The 20,343-nt window shown below is 39.4% G+C and overlaps 1 protein-coding gene across 1 annotated transcript in view; it reads right to left on the reverse strand.

Moving 5' to 3' along the window:
• Positions 1-20,343, reverse strand: part of LOC310989184 (MICOS complex subunit mic25a-like) — a 97,588-nt gene that overhangs the window by 54,155 nt on the left and 23,090 nt on the right. Inside the window, exon 5 of the mRNA XM_083976152.1 lies at positions 5,123-5,206. Coding sequence (XP_083832278.1) covers positions 5,123-5,206 — 84 coding nt within the window. The remainder of the gene's footprint in view (positions 1-5,122; positions 5,207-20,343) is intronic.

The raw sequence follows: 20,343 nt of genomic DNA on the forward strand, positions 1-20,343 counted from the left end.
CATGAATTTCGATTTAGGTAGTTTTGTCTCAAATTCAACACAAATGTTGTGCAATCATTGTTGTTTACTAGCAACAATTTGCATTATCATGCATAGTAGCAAGTCATCACAGACTGCTCAATTAATAAACACACTGATAGCCTCTATACAACTGAATATTGGTACTAAGTGAAAAAAAAACATTTTGTGTAAGATTTAGTACAAGTTAAACTTGTCTGGTATGTTGTTCATTATGGAAACAGCTACAGCTTCCTTAGGCACCATTCCCTTCGGTTTAAAAGGTGTGTTGGTCGTCCCTCCTCTTCTGCTACAGTATGTAGTCAAGATGGGGACCATTGAGGGTGCAAAGTGTCCAATGTTTCACTCTAGAGTCAGAGTGTCTAAGGCTGTCTTTACACTGCAGGTCTTGATGCCCAATTCCGATTTGTTGCCTATATCCGTTTTTTTTGACGGTCTATTTACATGTTCTATCAGAAGTGATCCATATCTGATAATCTGCATTTACACCTGCTGTGCCTGCATGAAACGACCCGCTGGAAATAAACTAGTGATTTCAGGAAATTGTCACGTAATAATATAAGAATATTTTTAAACAAAGGTGAGTCTGGTGTTCAGATCTATATCCAACACGTCACTTACAAAGTGAACGTTACAAAATAACGTTAGTGAAGTGGCTGCGTGGAGCGGAGCTGCTGTGAGATGAGCAGCTGAGTGACGGTGACAGTTGTGCCACCGTTTGATCCTCCGTCGCTCACGTCGTGAAGACGGGGACAGCCTCACACATTTGTATACAATGTTTGGTTTTCCTCTCTTGATTTCTTATCGGCTCGGTTCAGTTTTTGCCGGTAGGAAAACGTGAAATCTGGTGTTTATCTCGCGCTCCCTCGCTTGCCCTCGTATCGATCCGCATAGAAATGAATGTTACTGTAGTGGCTATATGAAAACAAGAACTAGTGAGGGGGGAAAAAACAGACGCGCGGACACCACAAAAATTATTTTTTTTATTTATTTAAACCTTTATTTTAACTCGTTGGTCACTGAGGTTTCCCTCATTTACAGGGACGACGAGTTTATTAAACACTGTAACGACAGTGACCACAGCTGACCACAGCTGGCCACGGTAGTCCAGGTCAGCCTCACGTGTCAATCACGGACTACAGAGGTTCAGCGAGACGCGTGAGCACGTGAATTAATATTATCATTGATGACGTATGACACGCATTGCCAGGGAAGATCAGATCTGTCTGTTTAGACTGCAGACGCATTGGCAGAGATCCGATTTGTATCTGATTTATTTCCACATATAACGGGGGCCTGAATCTGATCTGACAATATCCGATTCCATGCGTATTTGTCCCGTTTACACATTCATGCTACAGATCCGATCTGAGCCACTTGAGAGAAAAAAATCGGAATTGGGCCACTTGAACCGTGCAGTGTAAAGACAGCCAGAGTGCACTACATGTTGCCTTAATTAGTCAGTGAAAACACACTTGTACTCTCAAAATAGCAAGTGTAAAGCAGGCAAAAACATGAATTTATAAAACACAGAAAGCAATCAGTAACATTGTTATTGTGTAAAAAAAAAAAAAAAAAAAAACTCTAATTAAAGAGTCATTTAATTACCAGTCTGATAGTAATTGTTTAAAGTTTAGCATCAAACTTTCTTGTTTAATTTTACTGAATTAAGAATGCTAACTAGCTAACCTAACTTTCCCAATGTAGAGTCATAGTTGCATCTAGTCTCTTCCCAAGTAACTCTGCACAGACAGTGAATTACAGTATATCCTCTTGTGCAATGCAATGATGGCTGAAGCTCTTGTCAAGACTGGGAAGTAAAACATCAGTTAATGCTAACACTGGCTGTGTAGCCATTTTCAGTTTTCTCTATTCTGAGTGTGTGACTAAAGTTTTAAGGTATTATCCTGCAACTCAAATTACAAGCCTTTATTTTAATTTCCTGGTACATCTTGTCGAACATCTATTGTTAGGGTGCTTTGCTACATCTCAACCCAGGAACGTATGTTAATGCAAAGGGGTGAGATAACATTAACATAAGCCCAGCTCAGTTTTCCGTTCAGTTCGTCTGAGCAGTTTCGGAAAAACTAAACCTCAAGCATTGAGAAAATTTTGAGCAGTCAAACAGACTAAAACCGTGGCATTATGTGGCTTCTGGTACAGTCTGCAAACACACTCAGCCCTGCAGAGAGACACATAAACTCACACATTTACAGTACACAGGCACCTGGATATACAGTATGCATGCGAATCACACTGTCTGTCGCTCTGTCTCACACGGACATGCACACGCCACACACACACCCACATAGAGGTCTGTCTACAAACATCCTAAGCTCAACAGCAAATACAGCTTGTGCCACCCGTATGCCAGCCTACCAGTCTTCTACTCCCTCTGCAAACCCAACCTGTTACTAATGAGACTAACACAAACAGCCAGGCAGCTGACACCAAGACATCTGAGTGTGTGTGTGTGTGCGAGCGTGTGCTTAAAATGTGTGTATACTATTTACCGTCGTAATAAATGTTTATTTAGGATGACTGTATGGTAATTAGAATACAGATTTTGTGCTACTGTGATGTGAGTCTGTGTGTTTGTCCATCTGTTAGTTAAAATAGACATCAGTCAGGAAGGAGGCAAGGAAGCAAGGAAGGAAGGAAGTAAAAAGACAGAGAAAGAAAGAAAGAAAGAAAGAAAGAAAGAAAGAAAGAAAGAAAGAAAGAAAGAAAGAAAGAAAGAAAGAAAGAAAGAAAGAAAGAAAGAAAGAAAGACCATTTTCCTTGTCATCCTCAGCAGAGGCAACAGGACAGGATTGGACATGCCTAGTTTCAAAAAGCTCAAAAAACTTCAGATTTAACCAAACAGAAAAAAGCCTATTGCCCGAGTCAGTGACTCTATCCGCTTATTGTAGCTTATGGCAGACACTAAACATAACCTCTATGCGCATAAGCACACAGAAACAAGTTTTATAAAACTGGTGGGCCCAACATCAAAGACTTATTCCAAACTGGTTGGAGATTTTCTGTCTTTTAATTCCACAACAGCAACTACAAACAAACAACTAACTAAATGTGACAGTGAAGTGAAGACGTGAAGGACTGAATGACTGATTGAGTTTGAAGTCTGCCCTCAGCTACCAGCTGACGAACCACAGGGGGCAGCTGTAACTCCACGGTGACGGCGCACCAATGTCACGCCAGCACCGTGTGTCTCCATCTGCTCCTGCTCCAGCAGGACGGGCTGGAGTTGAGCACGGTAAACACGGCGTCATAGTTTTTACCCTCCATTTGAGAACTAGAGAGCTCGGCCCCTCAGAGAGCCTGTGTGAAGGTCCTCCTCGTGAGACTGAGACCAAACTCGAGACTAACAGCTTCCACACCTTTTCTGTGCGCTCCCTGTTGGACGGACAGATGAAAGAGAATGAAGAGGCTTCTAAGGGCCCTCTGGAGATACTGGCTACAGTCCTTGTTCCCCTTTGAATCACATTAACAGATACACCTTGTGCAGCGTGTCCCTTCACAGAGTTTCGTGTGTACTACCTTGCAGTTTACTTCAAACATGTTTGCATGCTGAAATGTGCAATTTATTGATTTTAGCACACTTGCATTACTTGTAGTTACTCTACCCACCATAGTCTAAGGGTAAAGCTGCTTTAGAGAAAGGAGAAAAGTGGAAAAGCTTTCCCATCTGAGGGTTTCATCTTGGTATAGCAAAATATCAGGTTAATATAACTCACTGTCCTCTAATGGTACTTACTGTATGTATTTTTGCACAGGTGTGTTGTACTGCAAATAATGACTTACAACAGTGATTCCCAACCAGGGGTACGGAAAACGTTCATTAATTTATTTCCACGATGATAAGTAGATATTGCAGTCATTTCATATGCCCGTTACTAAAATGGTACATGCGCCACAACTAGTTCCCCCCAGAAGACAACAACCTGTGGCACAGCTCTGTATGGTTGTCAAAAGTATCGATGCTAGAACAGCGCATCTGGATACATTACTGATTTCTAAAAGTATCGATACTAACAGCGCGCCCCCACAGCGACCGTCGAGCGCGCACTCCCCAGGCAGAGCAGAGCAGAGCAGGCAGCGTCCAGAGCATTTGGAGCTGAGTAACAGAGCTACACAGAGCTAAGACGCACTTAGGGTGAATTTAGCCGTAAGAGTTTAAAAACGGCGATATTACAGTAACAGCAACACTCTTCTCTCCCCTCCCCCCAGCACTTGTGTGTGTGGTGAGAGAGGAGGGAGGGGGGAACCCCGCCCGTCAGAGGAGAGGAGAAATGCATTGTAATGAATGTAATGAAACTATAGCAACACATTAGACTCTGAAATTGCACATCTCAGAGTTAGCTCTCTATTTAATTAGAAAAAAACAACAACAACAAAAAAACACCTGTTATAGGTTATTTTGATTATAATAAAAATAAAATAATGGACCCCCCCCCCCAATTAAAAAACACTGTAAGGGAAGCACTGCTGCTGTATTGAATATGGTGTCATATTGAACAACAAACAAACAAGCACCAAAACAGCAAGAAACAACTAAAATGCTTTGTACAGGGGCAGTGCGTGGTGCAGTGGGTAAAGTGACCGCCCCATGTAACCGGCCCCGGTTCGAATCCCGCGTCGGGTGGCCCTTTCCTGCATGTCATTCCCCCTCTCTCTGCCTCCCCATTTGCTGTGTATCTATACTGTGTGCTATCAAATAAAAGGCAAAAAGCCAAAAAATATACTTTGTACAAATTGAAGAGAGAAATTAAAATGATTTTCATTTCATAGTGTTGTGTTCTATATGACCACTTTTAGAATCATCAACACGTATGAGTGAGAGGGTACTCGTGGTATCGGGTAACATCAGCAGTCATTCACACTTTGTCATAATGCTGCAGCTAGGTGAATATACACCAATCATATGAATAATTATTGTGTGTGTGGAATTTGTCTCTGTGCCTGCATTTCTGTGATTGTACATTAATTTGTTTGTGTATTTTGGGATCTTTTTTTGTGTGCTGAAAAGTGAAGTCCGTCCAAGTCTGCAAACATTGTTTTGTGTGTGTGTGTGTGTGTGTGTGTGTGTGTATAAATATTGTACCCTCTTCTCCAGTTGTGCCAACTGCTCCTTGTAGAAGGCATCCAGTGCTTTCAGCTGTGAGTCCTTTTTCTGTAGTTGCTGAACCTACAAGAGAAAACACACATAGAAATAATGTATACAGTGTGTAATGCTGTGTCTTCTCACTACAGCGATGTTGTACAGTATTAGTCCTGTTTTTTTCTTTGTTAGTGTCCTTTTCCCCCCCAATTTCAAGTCATCAGATTCATTTGAATTCCAGTGATAATTTCTCATGGAGTACATCATACAATATGACAGTGGTGCCCATCCTATGAGTTAGAGCTGGAAGTTAAGTCTGTGGAGCTTACAGATAATAATCAGGATAGGAAGATAGTGATGGGAGAAATGAGAGGGGCTGATGTATTCTTATTTAAAATGTTTGCTCATACACTGTCCTCAATGTCACTTTAAACACAGAACTCTCACAGATGATGAAAGTATCCTGTTTTTTTTCCCAACACAGCTGCTCATCTTGTGAATCGCAGATTCTCACGTCCATTCATGTTAGTAGAAATGCTCAAACTGTGAATCATGCAACATTGTTCATGTGGAAAAGACACCTTTAGCAAAACCAGACCGAGAGGCTCCCACCATGGTTGAGTGGAGGGGATTTATCTATGATATTTTCTTCATTTCATAAATATCTCACACAGTGAGTTTGCTGATTAATATTATATAATTTCTTGAACTTCCAATATATTAACTTGACTTGACCTTAACGTGATGTACAGTGGGGAACACATTCAAAGACATGACAGGAAACGCATTAGTGAATGTATTCATGTATCACAACAATCACATGCATCACAAAGACTTTTTAAGATGCTTTTACATTCATGCACAAACCAGCCTGCAGACCCAAAAACACAAGTGTCTGAGCAATCTCTCTCTCTCGACCATATGATGTTTGGTACAAAGAAAAGAAAATCCAAAATCCCTCAAAGAGCAAGTCCCAACCCTCTTTGAAAACCTTCCCTTTTCACCTGCCTCTCTTCACCAACCCTTTTATCCATCTATGGGAATCGATCTCCCCGTGCGCACTGTATGTTTGTGCCAGCGCAGAAAATCACGCCAGACCCCCAACTCGATGCAGATCATATGTTATTTTCAAGCAGAAATGAAGCAGTCAAGATGACAAACATAATTCATATGTGCACAAAAAACAAGCCCATGCCAAACAGGCTCACATGGTAAAGGCACATGCAAACACTGATTTAATTACAGCCAAAAATAAAAAACCATGCAAATGAGCGGCACTGGAGAAATGAAAATGAAAAGACAGAACAAAGAGGGACCATAGAGAGATGCATACAGAGGCGCATACTGGAAAAAGAAACTTTCTTCTTAGCTGTAATAAGTCTGTTTTGTCACACTAAGCATTGATCCAAAATTTTATTTAACCTTTAATCTTCATCAAATTTAATCACTGACAGACTGGAGATTGCTGCAGTTAGAGGATGTTAAACTGTAGAAAAAAAGGAAAAACTAATAAAAACACAAACTACTGCATAGACCTCAGCTCACCTACCAGTGTTACCTCTACTATTGCCTTGGAGGTGCATCCTGCCCTGGACGATACCCCTCCAAAAAATTCTAAAAAACGATATATTTATATTTATGTGAACTCGTTTCAACTCAATGTGAGATTCTCTACTGTGTTTTACTGCCATTTACAGTCATGATTCTCTGCCCTCTTTCTGTTTCACTGTGTGTCTGTGTGTGTGTGTGTGTGTGTGTGTGTGTGCACTGTTGTACCTATCTAAGAGGGGACATCGGCGTCGTTACACATTCACCAACAGGGGACTAAGCAGCCAACAGGGGACTTTTTTTAGGTCCCCTCTTGGACATGCTTTAAATCAACTAAAAATCATGTGAAAAACCTTCTGGTTAATTTTTTTAACTTTAGCCAAGAGGGGACCTGAGTGTGTGTGTGTGTAAAATACCATATTCAGCAGTGCCCCGGCAGGCTGGAGCAGGGTTTTTAACGACTCATTCACACACGTCGTTTCTTACACTCCTCCATAGTGTGAACGACTTGCAGCCCCGGCAGCCTTTCAGACTGTAGAGAGGCTATCAAACAGGCTCCTTAGTGAACAAACCAGTACCTTGAAACATAATTTGTTATTCTTTGTAACAAAATATAAAGGTTCTGTTTTCATGGATGTCTTAAGTTTATACTCAACACTGTATTAGGTATAATAGATATTTTAAAATATTGAAAAAATTGATCACCCATAACAAAATTTTAAATAAAATGGTAATTTAGATCATTTCTGTTGAATTCTGATTAAACATTAAAAATAATTGACCTTGCTATTGTTGCTTGTCTAGTTTTTTTAAGCACGGGGTTTCAATTTTACAATATACATGTGTTCTCAATCTGTATAGGAATTATTAGTTGACTTACATTGCAGATAAAGGTCCACACTTGGTTTATATGGAATGACAGGCGTCCACTGTTGGTTGGTGCATAATGACACACGACCCCACTTAGTTAGCATGGAGTGACATACACACTCCATCATGTGAGTGTGAAGTGATAGTTTTTAAGAGAAAACTTTCATCAAAACTTAACACAAAAATTTATAATGAGTAGCACCAATAATGTTGTAATTATTTTTAAAATGTAGGATGTACTACTGCAACACACATTTCTACAGTCTATTAATTTTTTAAGAGAGGGTTTTAGGATTTAGGGTAATCTTAATGTACTTGCATCATAAATCTGTATTCATAAGGATGTATTTTATTTACTGTTTTATATTACAGAAAACTCAATGGCAACCTATGATGATATATTATGTAGAAGTAAACCATCAAAGAGTAACTGATATTAAAGTATTGGCACGGCAATTTGTTATCTTTGGGGAAAATACAGAGGGTTTGGGAGATCATCAGTTTGTCAGAGATACAAGGGATAATTCATTGAGAGGATTAATCTCACAAAGTCCCTATGTTAAACTATTGCCAGACACATTTCTACAGTCTATTAATTTTTCACTGTACTGGTGTTTTATACTACTTAACTGCATTATTGTCATGGGAAAACACAGTTTGACATGGCCTGATGGCTCAGAGCCACAAAAAGTTACTTTTTGGCCACGTACATCTCATATAGATAAAGCCCTGTTGGGGGCACCTATTGTCAGACTTTTACTTTTTAAATGCATGTGATTTCAATTAATTTTAATGTATTTGCGTCATAAATCTGTATAGGAATTATTTGTTGATTTACGTTTTAGAAAAAGGTCCACACTTGGTTTATATAGAATGACAGGGGTCCACTGTTGGTTGGTGCATAATGATACAAGTGCCCACTTAGTTAGCATGAAGTGAAATACACACTCCATCATGTATGAATAAGAAAGAAATAAGCAAAAGTGATCATCCGTAAGATAAATTTTTCATCAAAACTTAACACAAACATTTCTAATAAAGTAGCACCAATAATGTTGTAATTATTTTTAAATGTAGGGTGTACTACTGCAACACACATATCTACAGTCTATTATTTTTTCCCCTACAAGAGTTTTATACTCCTTGACTGCATTGTTGTTATAGGAAAAATATTTGAATTAAAACTCAGGGTTTTAGGTCATTTTAATGTACTTGCATCATGAATCTGTATTTATGAGGATGTATTTTATTTACTGTTTTACATTACAGAAAAAGGTCCACACTTGGTTTATATGGAATGACAGGGGTCCACTGTTGGTTGGTGCGGAGTGACATACACACTCCAGCAAAGCAGAAAGGAGAGAAATTGCTGAGTTTTAAGATACATTTTAAATCTAAATTTAATACAAACATTTGTAACTATTAATACACACAACACACACAAACACATGCAAACACACATATTTCAACTTAAGTAGCACTGGTAAAGTTGTAATTGTAGTTTTGTTTTTAAACATGGGGTTAGGGTTAGTTACTGTGAAAACTCAATGGCAACCTTCCATGATACTTAAGGGAATATTTCAGTTATCAGGGTTTCCCGCAGCGCTTTCCTGTTAAGGCGGCCGCCTTAACAACAATGAGCTGCCGCCTAAACTAACGTCTTAAAAAAATTAAAATGTTGTCCAAAACCCTGCTGCCCGTCTTTTAACTAACACTAATAGACGTGAGCACATTACTCCTGTTCTTAACTCCCTTCACTGGCTCCCTGTCCCTTACAGAATTGATTTTAAACTTTTAATGTTTGTTTTTAAAGCACTTAACGGCCTGGCCCCACTGTATTTATCTGAGCTACTTTATTAGAAATGTTTGTGTTAAGTTTTGATGAAAAATTTATCTTAAGGATGATCACTTGTGCTTATTTCTTTCTTATTCATACATGATGGAGTGTGCATTTCACTCCACTTACTTACATTCAAAACAGACTGACTGAAACATGGGTACATGCAATATAGAGTCACAGAGCATTTTTATGAGCTACCATTCTCTGCCAGAAATGTTGTCTGGGAACAACATCTTACTTAACATGGCACAAGAAATTAGGATTCATCAGATTGCCAAAGATACAAGGGATAAGGCATTGTGTGGATGGAATAACCCCAAATAGCTCAATGTTGAACTGCTGCAACACAAATAAAAAAAAGTTGACAGTGGTGTGGACCGTGTCTGAGGAATATAGTTCTTGCTGTGTCCTAATTGTCCTTTACAAGGCTTTGTAAGGCTTTGCATGTGTTTTTATATTTATGCGTTCCTTTATTTCCCTTGATTTTCTAAATACCTTTTAATGAGTAGTTTAACAGGGTTTTTTGGGGGGTTATTCCGTCCACACACTGACATATTCCCTGTATCCATGACAATCTGATGAATCCGAATTTCTCATTCCATGTTAATTGTTGTTCTCAGACAGCATTACTACTAGCAGACAATGGTGGCTCAAATAAAGGCCCTGTCACCAAATATTATAACAGGTAATTACACACCTTCACAAAACTCATCAAAGAGCTGACAATTCTTTAGACAAAATGGAATATTGCTGGTACACCCACTCTTTACAGTTGCCACAGAAGTTGAATCACCAAAGGCCATAGGTGCGTAGGTAGCACATGGCCAACCTAAGACCTGGGAATACCTGTGTCTCAGTCGGTCTGATTTGGATATAAGATATTGGCTGAAAGAAGGTAGAAACTCTGAAGCCCAACCTGAAAATACCTAACGACCATCGTCAGCTACGACAAACCATCCCCCACACTGCCCACACTCAAGGACTGACACAGGTCATCTGGCACTCACTCCGCTCTCACTCCATTCACTCACTTCTCAGATCCCAGTTCAACAACTCTACCTTAAAGTTAGGACCTGTGAAATACATGAGTGCTGGTGACTTAACTACTTCAATGTCGAGGAATGTTTTGTGCCCACATCATAGACTGAAACCCCATTAAAAATGTTCAACTCTACTTAGAAAACTGTATGTAAATGTAATGAAGTCACATTTCTTACTTCAACATGCACAAGGTTATACCTAGATAATAAGGAATATACACACTTGTGTTTAGCTGGGTACTGAAACGAAAGAAAATCATTAGGAAACAACCAAAATAGATAACAAATGAATTACTTAAAAATAACTACTATAATACTATAAATAAATTAGATAACGTTTTACCATCTTCTGAACACAATTAATTGAATTTGTTTATAATCCACTTCAGATGCTATGAATAAGGTAATATGGGATTGTTGAATGTACAATCCACACATCCTGAAAGCAACCAGACCCATTTCTGCTGAGCACCAGTGTGAACTGAATACAGCTTTTATTGTGTACTTCCCACTTAATATAAACTCTCTGACCCTGTGCCAATCCTGTACCTTTTGACAACTTTAAATTAGGTTTCAATTCATACACCAATTTCATCTATAGATGTGTATGACTATGTGATACAGTGTGTAATATACAGAAGGAAAAAGAACACAAATTTAGTTTTAGTTTTAACTTTTGTTGTGGACCAAAAATATGCAGACAGGTATACATGAACTCCAGTAGAGCTAATAGTTTGGTAAGTAAAAATGTGTGTTGCAGTAGTTCAACAGTGGGTATTTTGGAGTTATTCCATCCACTATAGCTGATTTATCCCCTGTATCTCTGGAAATCTGATAAATCCTAATTTCAGAAACATTTCTACTGGCACACCATGGTTGACCATATAAAGGCTGACAAAATATTCTACTGATCACAAGGCATCACACACCTTTACAAAACTCATCAAAGACTTGACAGGGTGGATTATTGCTGGGACACCCACTCTTTACAGTTGCCACAGAAGTCCATAGGTGTGTAGCACATGGCCAACCTAGGACTGGGGAATTCCACTGTCTGTTAGTCTGATTTGGATATAAGATCTTGGCTGAGGGATGCTAGTCTTTTCCAGGTTGCCCTTCAGAGTTGCTAACGACCATCGTCAGCTACAAGAAACCATCCCCCACACTGCCGACAGTCAAGGACTGACACAAGTCGTCTGGCACAGATTTAAAGCCCTCACTCACTTCTCAGCCAGTTCCATATTTAGAGTTGAGAGTGGAGGTAGAGTTAAGCCTACCACACACATAAAGATAATCGGGCTGATTTTGCCCCGATCTTCCCCCTTCCGACCAAAGACAAAAATCGGCCGATTATCCTAAGGTTTTAAGATTATTTTATGAGATTCTCTTGTAGTGTGTGGTGTGTTAAGAGTCAAAATTCTCACAACAATCGCCTCAGAAAACGTTCGGCGCTGAATTGATAATCGTAAATATTAAACATGTTCAATATTTACAAATCAAAAGCCATCTTGCATGTGGAAAGCTGGTGTTGTGCTGAGAAGTGCCAAGCTCTGCATGCTGCTCGCAGCAAGCCACTTCTCGACACAACACCGGTAATCCCACAGAGAGCCACGGTGCAGCCCTGGCATTACATGAGGTTCACACAGACATTCACGCATACACGGGACATTTCCTGATAGCCGATAGCAAAGACGGTAGCGATCATAGCCAGCAACAGCCAGCAATAGAGCAGCCATGTTTAAATGATCATGTGACCGCCGCTCACAGCCGCTTTACTACTCGGCCTCCGAAGCCACAGACACACAGATGGTATCGTTGTAAAGGCTGAAGTGTCCCGCTTTCATTTAAAAAAATTACATCGCTCTCATTGTCCATTCCGGAAATAGACCCGAAAGAGTAGCTACAACAATACTGATCTCTTTCTGAGTTTTCTGACCGGAGGGTCACGACTCTGAAAAATCTTAATGTGTGTGGTGTGTTGTGTTTGGAATATCACAGCACACCACACACAATACGATCAAAACTGTTCAATCACAGATTTTTTATCTTCACGTGTGGGGTCTTTCACAGATAAAAAATTGGTTGAAATTTAGAGAATCTTTATGTGTGTACCAGGATTTAGGATCTGTGAAATACATGAGTGTTGATGACTTCACTACTTCAATGTAGAGGAATGCTTTTGTGTCCACATCATAGACTGAAGTCTATGGGTGGGAATTGAGAACCGGTTCCTCTTCAGAACTGGTTCCCACGTGATCATTTCCTTGGGATTGTGTGCGTGCCTGCTTAATGATTCCGCTTATCGATTTTGCTTTTTTTCCTTTGCAAATGTGCATGTTTCTAACCCAAACAACACATGCCGTGTTCAGGTCAGAACGAAGGCAAACACGGCGTCGAGACAGAAGCGCTCTAAAGTGTCGGGGTAGATGTGATGTGATAAAAAATATTCAGATTTATAAAACACTGCAAGTAAAGTGCCTACAAGGCACATACATAATGTAGATAGTAAGGATTATACACACTTGTTGTTGTGTTTAGCTGGGTACTAAAACATCAAAAAATCAGGAAATTAGGAAGCAACCCAAATGTGTAACAAATTAATCACTGAATCAGATTGCCATTCTACTATTTGTTTTCAAAATAAATTTGATTAGAATTAGATTTATTGTGTACCTCCCACTTAACTCATTGAGTGCCATTGACGTACATATTGTATACGTCAAACGCAGTTTTCTGCGGCTGGTAAATGGGGACGCTGTCGCCCACACTGTGAGTAATTTTGGGGTTTCTGGGATGTGTAGAACGAATGAGACTGTAGATCAGAGCAAGAAGTGAAATAGAAGGAGAAGACGAGTGCGATCGCTACACAGAGATAAAAAAAAAGTTGGAAAAAGTTTCTATTTCTAGAGAAAAACGACGGGCAGAGCCTGGAACAAGTGTAACGTGGAGCTGTGATGAAACATTTCTCTTACGGATGATCACTTTTGCTTATTTCTTTCTTATTCATACATGATGGAGTGTGTATGTCACTCCATGCTAACTAAGTGGGCACTTAGTGGGTATCATTATGCACCAACCAAGAGTGGACCCCTGTCATTCCATATAAACCAAGTGTGGACCTTTTTTTCTGCAATGTAAAACAATAAGTAAAATGCATCCCTATTAATATAGATTTAGAATGCAAGTACATTAAAATTGATTGAAACCATGTGCTGTTAAAAAGTAGAAGAGTGACAATAGGTGGCCACCACAGAGCTTCATCTATATGGGACATTAGGTGACTACAGAATAACACTTTGTGGCTCTGGGCCATCAGACCATGTTGAATCCTGAGTTTAGTTATTTAAAGTAGTTTTCCCATGACAACAATGCAGTCAAGGAGTATGAAACTTCATTAAGTCAAAAACTTGACAGACTGTAGAAAGGTGTGTTGCAGTGGTATATTACTTAGTGAGATTAATCCATCCTCTAGAAGATTTATCCCTTGTATCTCAGACAAACTGATGACCCCCCAGCGCCTCCTTTATTTTCCCATACATGTTTTATTGTTGAGCCATAAATGTCAATAACTGAAATATTCCCTTAAGTATCTTGATAGGTTGCCATTGAGTTTTCACAGTACATTCCATGTTTTAAAAAAACTACAATGACAACTTCACCAGTGCTACTTTAGTTTAAATATGTGTGTTTGCATGTGTTTGTGTGTGTGTGTTGTGTGTATTAATAGTTACAAATGTTTGTATTAAATTTAGATTAAAAATGTATCTTAAAACTTAGCAATTTATCTCATTTCTGCTTATCCACCCATGCTGGAGTGTGTGTGTCACTCCGTACCAACCAACAGTGGACCTCTGTCATTCCATATAAACCAAGTGTGGACCTTTTTCTGTAATGTAAAAAAGTAAATAAAATACATCCTCATAAATACAGATTCATGATGCAAGTACATTAAAATGACCTAAAACCCTTAGTTTTAATTCAAATATTTTTTTCCTATAACAAAAATGCAGTCAAGGAGTATAAAACTCTTGTAGGGGAAAAATTAATAGACTGTAGAAATATGTGTTGCAGTAGTACACCCTACATTTAAAAATAATGAAAACATTATTGGTGCTACTTTATTAGAAATGTTTGTGTTAAGTTTTGATGAAAAAAAAATATCTTAAGAATGATCACTTTTGCTTATTTCTTTCATATTCATACATGATGGAGTGTGTATGTCACTCCATGCTAACTAAGTGGGAACCTGTGTCATTATGTACCAGCCAACAGTGGACCCCTGTCATTCCATATGAACCAAGTGTGGACCTTTTTTCTGCAATGCAAAACAATAAATAAAATGCATTCCTATTTCCTATTAATTGGTTGAAACCAAATGTCTAGAGCATTTTGACTATTTAAAATTGAGATGATAGTAGATCCCCTCTTGGACTGCTAAGAATGACAGAGGCAACGCATTTATGGATGAGTAAAGACGGACGAGCAAATTATCTTTGTTAAGAAAAAAGAATTAATCTATATTAAAGCCGGTTTAAAGTAAATGTTGTTGCTTATACTGCAGAACTTGATATTAGTGCATGCAGTCATGTTACTTCTGAACTGCATGCAATTCAATAAAAAATATTCACTCTCAAATGTGGCCATGATTATATATTTATATACAATTTGTACTACAGAGACTTTAAAATAAGTAATGATAACTCTAAAGTTATATTATCCATTTTTGAAAGAAACTGAGAAAGTCATTGTTGTGAACAAGGACTCATTAGGTGAATGAATGGGTCGTTAGGTGAATGAATGGGTGCAGACAGCTCCACTGCAGTATGTGGAGGTCCACTCTTTGATAGGTAAATGTCGCTCAGAGATCCAAGTCCCCTCTTGGCAATTTCTTTAAAAATAATTAAAAGTCACATTTTCAGTAATATTATGGTAAAAGACCTTAAAAGTCAATTTTATATTCCATGTTTGTTTTTTCAAAATAAGTGTAAACATAAGACCCCTCTTGGCAGCTTGGCCCGACAGGTCCCCTGTTCCCCCTATTGGTGTGTATGTGTGTGTGTGTGTGTGTGTGTGTGTGTGTGTGTGTGTGTGTGTGTGTGTGTGTGTGTGTGTGTGTGTGTGTGTGTGTGTGTGTGTGTGTGTGTGTGTGTGTGTGTGTGTCTGTGTGTCTGTCTGTGTGTGTCTCTCAGCAGACGCACACAGAGTGGAGCCGGGTGGAGGAGAACGAGGTTGACAACTCGTTACATTAAGTGCAATAAAAGCTTTCCAACAAGTGTTATAAATCCCTCTAAAACCAAACGTCTGAATGTCAGGCCAATATATAATTTTTCAAACGCAGGCAGTCTGGCGACAGTGTCGAGGATGTTGCAGCTGCTGCTGGCATGGAAGGAGAGTCCTGGCTAGAGGGAAGGCAAAATATATGGAAGGGAGGAGAAATGGAATGAAGAGACATGAAAAACTAAAGACAGAGATAATAAGAAAACAGAAAGAAGGGGCTTTCAATTTACCTCCTATTCAAATCAAATCAAACAGGATGTTTTTTCTCCAGAAGCTGCAATTTTGAGTTATTTAATTTTTTCAACGGTCAAGGATTTTTGGTATAATAGAAAGTATTATGAATATTTCTAATCAGCACATTGATGGTTTCAGCTCGGTTTTTTTTTTGTGACGATGGTGAAATAAAACACGGAGGGTTAAGAAAGCAGCAGAACAGATGAAATGGACGGAAGAGAAGGAATTTCAAAACTGTCACATAACTTACCATCTCCTCCATCTCTTCCGCGGACTACACGGGTTGGGAAATAGAATAGAAAGAGAAGAGGGTGTACAGAGACAAAGCAGGGTTAGGACAGAAAGATCAAGGAGGAGTGGGAGCTGTGAGCAGATACAGCTGCAATTAATCACAGATTTGATCTGATTAAAGTCCCTCAGAAACGTCCACTGCTATTGTGATCATCCGTAGCAAAGTGTACTCTATTTCACAAGGAACCCTGGATTCATAAAACCATGACTGAGTTGTGAACTTGTGACAGAATGAAAACTTTCAAGGAGTCAAATCAGTTGGTATCATTTGTCTACATTCAAGTTGGCTCCTTTGAAATGAAAATTTCAAAGATTCCCCCATTCTACAGGAAATGACAACATTTTGAAAAGATAGCATATATTCCATCAAGCACATATCATCGATAAATCTGGTGACATGGTGCTGTCATAATGAACAAGGCCTGTTTGGTTTATATATTCTGCTCTTTTAGTTCAAGTGAAGCAATGGAACAAGCACAATAATAGATTATGTAATCATGTCAAAGCAGTATGTTAAAAGTACTGTATGTGTATAAAAGTGTATAAAATGCTGAAGGTCATCTTCAAAAATGTTTTAGAAAGTACTGTTTCGAACGATACAAAGACGTTGAAATAAGTAATTAGAAATTCTTCACACCCACTCCCTCCTCTTTACTGAAAACTCAAGAATCTATGAATAAAAAAATATTTGTAATTTCACAACTTGAACTGAAACAGGAATAAAAACTTCATAAATACAAACTTTGCCGTTACTTGACTTGTTAAATTAATGAGAAATCTTTGCACCAAGGAGTTCTAACTTCTGTAAAATATCAAACTTACCAGTTATCTTAAAACATTACATAATTTCAATATGACTCTCAGGTCACTTATGCATTACACTGTCCTCATGCGGTAAAGACTGCAGGTTAATTGCTTTTCTGACTCAATTCTCACTAGTCAGCCACTTGTGGCTATTGATGGACTCTCAGCAGCAGCTATTTTGGAATGTGTTGAAAATGAAAAGCTTTGCAGTTGTGCCATGCAAAACAAAATGGCAATTAGCCTGGATAAACAAGACTCCTCTGGTTTCTTTGCCAGTGAACTACACAGGAGCAGCATGTTAGCGCTGTCACAGCGGAGGATGTTTCCTCAGATTAGAAACTTGTTGCTCTGAGTCCAAGTATAGACATGAGGCAAACATCTTGCAAGTTCCTACTGTTTGAGCACATGTAATTCATAAAGCTTGCATGTCTTAATACCAAAATGGGTGCACATTGGAAAACCGACGTCTAGAAAGTTTAAATAATAACTACAAAGCACCTCTTTGTATCGCTATTTGACCTAAGCCAGTGTACTAAATGTTTCACATCAAGCACACACCGCATATTAATGTCACTCAATCAGCATTATCACCGTTATTATCAGCATGAATTAGGTCTGACAAGCAGCGCTGCAGCGGTGAAAAAGCTGCACCCGTAAAAGAGAAACCGAGGTGAGGTGAGTCTAACATGCACGTACATACAGAGGGAGGAAGATTCATCATAATTATCAGGGCCGCTGAACGCCAAATCAAATCAGAGCCGATCGTCTGTGTTTCATAAACAGACCTTAACTGAGGAGAGACAAAGAGCAGGAGGGTTTCTGATGTGAGAGATACCTGCACCGTGAGCTGAAAAGCTGCAGCTGCTGCATGTTGATGCAAGTGAAAAGAGGAACCGGAGCTGTTCATGTGTTAATTTTATATGTTAGACAAGTATCTGTTTGGCAGGGATTAAGCAGAAACAGAATGGATTTAATTAAAAAAAACACAACTCTCCTTCCTATCTGAGCTTCTCTGTGTTGGTCCTGTTTTAATTTGCAGTCTGAGAAGAAACTGCGAGTGAATCAGATGACTCCTCTGGTGTCCCTCCAGGGACCCGCGAGTCTATGGTAGATAACAGCCAGCCAGGCGTGACTTTACACACAACACACCGCATACACACACACACACACACACACAATGAGGATGGGGCTGGGGCTTCATGCTGTCTGTCTCTCTTTTGGGATACCTGGAAGAACCTGTCTGTGTCATTCATTTAGACTTTTTTTGTGTCTACTTATGTGTGTCAATGAGCCTGTTATTATGTCTTCCTGCTCCTGACTGTGTTTAAACTGACATTTAAATTGACATCAGCACTGCGTGAAACAAACACAGTCGCCTGATTTATTTCTATCTATCTTTGCTATGGCATCCCACCGTGCCGGTGCAAGAGGACTCCAGCTAAGTAAACACTGTCATGTGGTGAAAAAATAAAAAAAATCATTGCATTCTCCCAGTTGTTACACGCAAGTTCACATTCATACAGTAGCTTGAAAGATAAACAGGTTGCTCTACAGTTAATCTCATAAATGTCACAATAGAAGATCCAATTCTGGCTGCCATTATGGCCTTAAAGAATTGAACTGAATCTTTCCACATTATATGAACGTGATATGTTGTTTGAAATATGCACTAAGATATCACAATGAGACCTCAACAGCTCACAAGCAGCAGTGACAAGCACATACTGTATAGACCTTAGACAATCAATGAAGCATTGTTTGATATATTAACCATAGGGGTGACTGACTGAGTTTCACCAGAGACGTTCTATATTGTAGAGACAGACCACTCAGATCATTTTGAATGGGGAAATCTGCGACGGCAAAGATGGCGCATATCCTGCCCCCTTTCACGAACAACCAATCACCTGCGTTGCCAGAGCTGAACAAGGCCAATCATGTTGTTTCACCAACGATAGACCAACCTACCTGGTGGCAACAATTAAACGGCTGGATTCGAAACAGGAGGACAAATATTTTACCACCAGCGACCGGGAGCGTCTCCTCATCCCAGGGGAAAGCCGTTTAACTTACCCGTGGAGTTTTAGAGGTTTACCGCCAACTGGTTCAATTTTTTTTAGGAGATAAATGTTGGTCTGTGAACTGTGGCAGTCACATTAGTTTGTCTTAATGAAAAGCGAAGCTTCAGGTGTGTGCTGCTGAACAGAAGAGCGCTACCTCGGGGCTACATGTATACAGAAATCACCACATTTACATCAATAAATGTTTTAAAATGAACCGATCAGTCCACATTTTCTTTAATTTAATGTTTAAATGTAGAGTTTTGTTTGTTGCAGTTTGTAACCTAAACATTCAAACTGGGCCCTTTAGCTCTCGGGCTAAATTGTGTAACATTAGCCTCCTGCCCCTGACAGCAGTAGCAGCAGCAGTTGTCAGGACTGCAAAAGAAAGGAAACACAGTCCGGTTTCGCCCATTCACCCTATGGCTGAGCATTCTTAACAAATATTTCTATGCTATATGATTTTTTTGTATGTTACTTTTAAGAATATGACCAAGATGTTTACAACACCACGCTGTGTTTTGGTAGTAATGTAGTTCTAGGAATCAGGTGTGTGTTTAGGGTTGTGCTTTCTTATTCATAGTCAGATCATCCTGTCGTCACCCTGTAAAATTGCCAATAGCCGATATGTGACATGTTCAGTCTCTCTATCGACCTCTTCTGCTGTGTTTAAATCATGGCAAGGCACCTACACAAAAATCAGCCTCTCAGAGTATCTGTGTGTGTGGTGCAGGCATAGAATTTGCAGGTTTATGCAGCCGATGCAGACATGAAACTACGGTATGACAATTAATTTTGTTCATCCATCACAGAGATCAATGTCTATCAACAAAACCCTGTATAGTAGGTGTATTATAGTCAGTCACAATTCAAACACAACACAGTCATGGCAGAAGCAGCGAACCCAAGCAGCTACTCTAATGCGGTGCAGTTGCGCACGAAAACGACGTGCAGTCTTGGCGCGGCTACAATCGAACTCTGGTGCGGTTTGTTTGTTATGTGAACGCGGCCGGACCTCGATCCCTTCCCACTGTCCGGTACACTCCACAAGTTTGAGCTGAAATCATTGTTAAAGTTTAGCATTACCTAGCTAGAGACATCACAGAAATTGGATACTCTGCCAGTGGTGCAGCTTTGAACAGGCGTGAAAACAAACGTGTGTGAAAGCGAACCATATAGGAGCTGAAAAATTAAAGAATGTATCATTATCACTTCTGGCGCAAACCAAATCAACTCCAAAGGTCAGAGATATGGATAGTT

Source organism: Trachurus trachurus (genome assembly GCF_905171665.1).
Source record: "Trachurus trachurus genome assembly, chromosome: 7".
In the NCBI taxonomy this organism is placed as follows: Eukaryota; Metazoa; Chordata; class Actinopteri; order Carangiformes; family Carangidae; genus Trachurus; species Trachurus trachurus.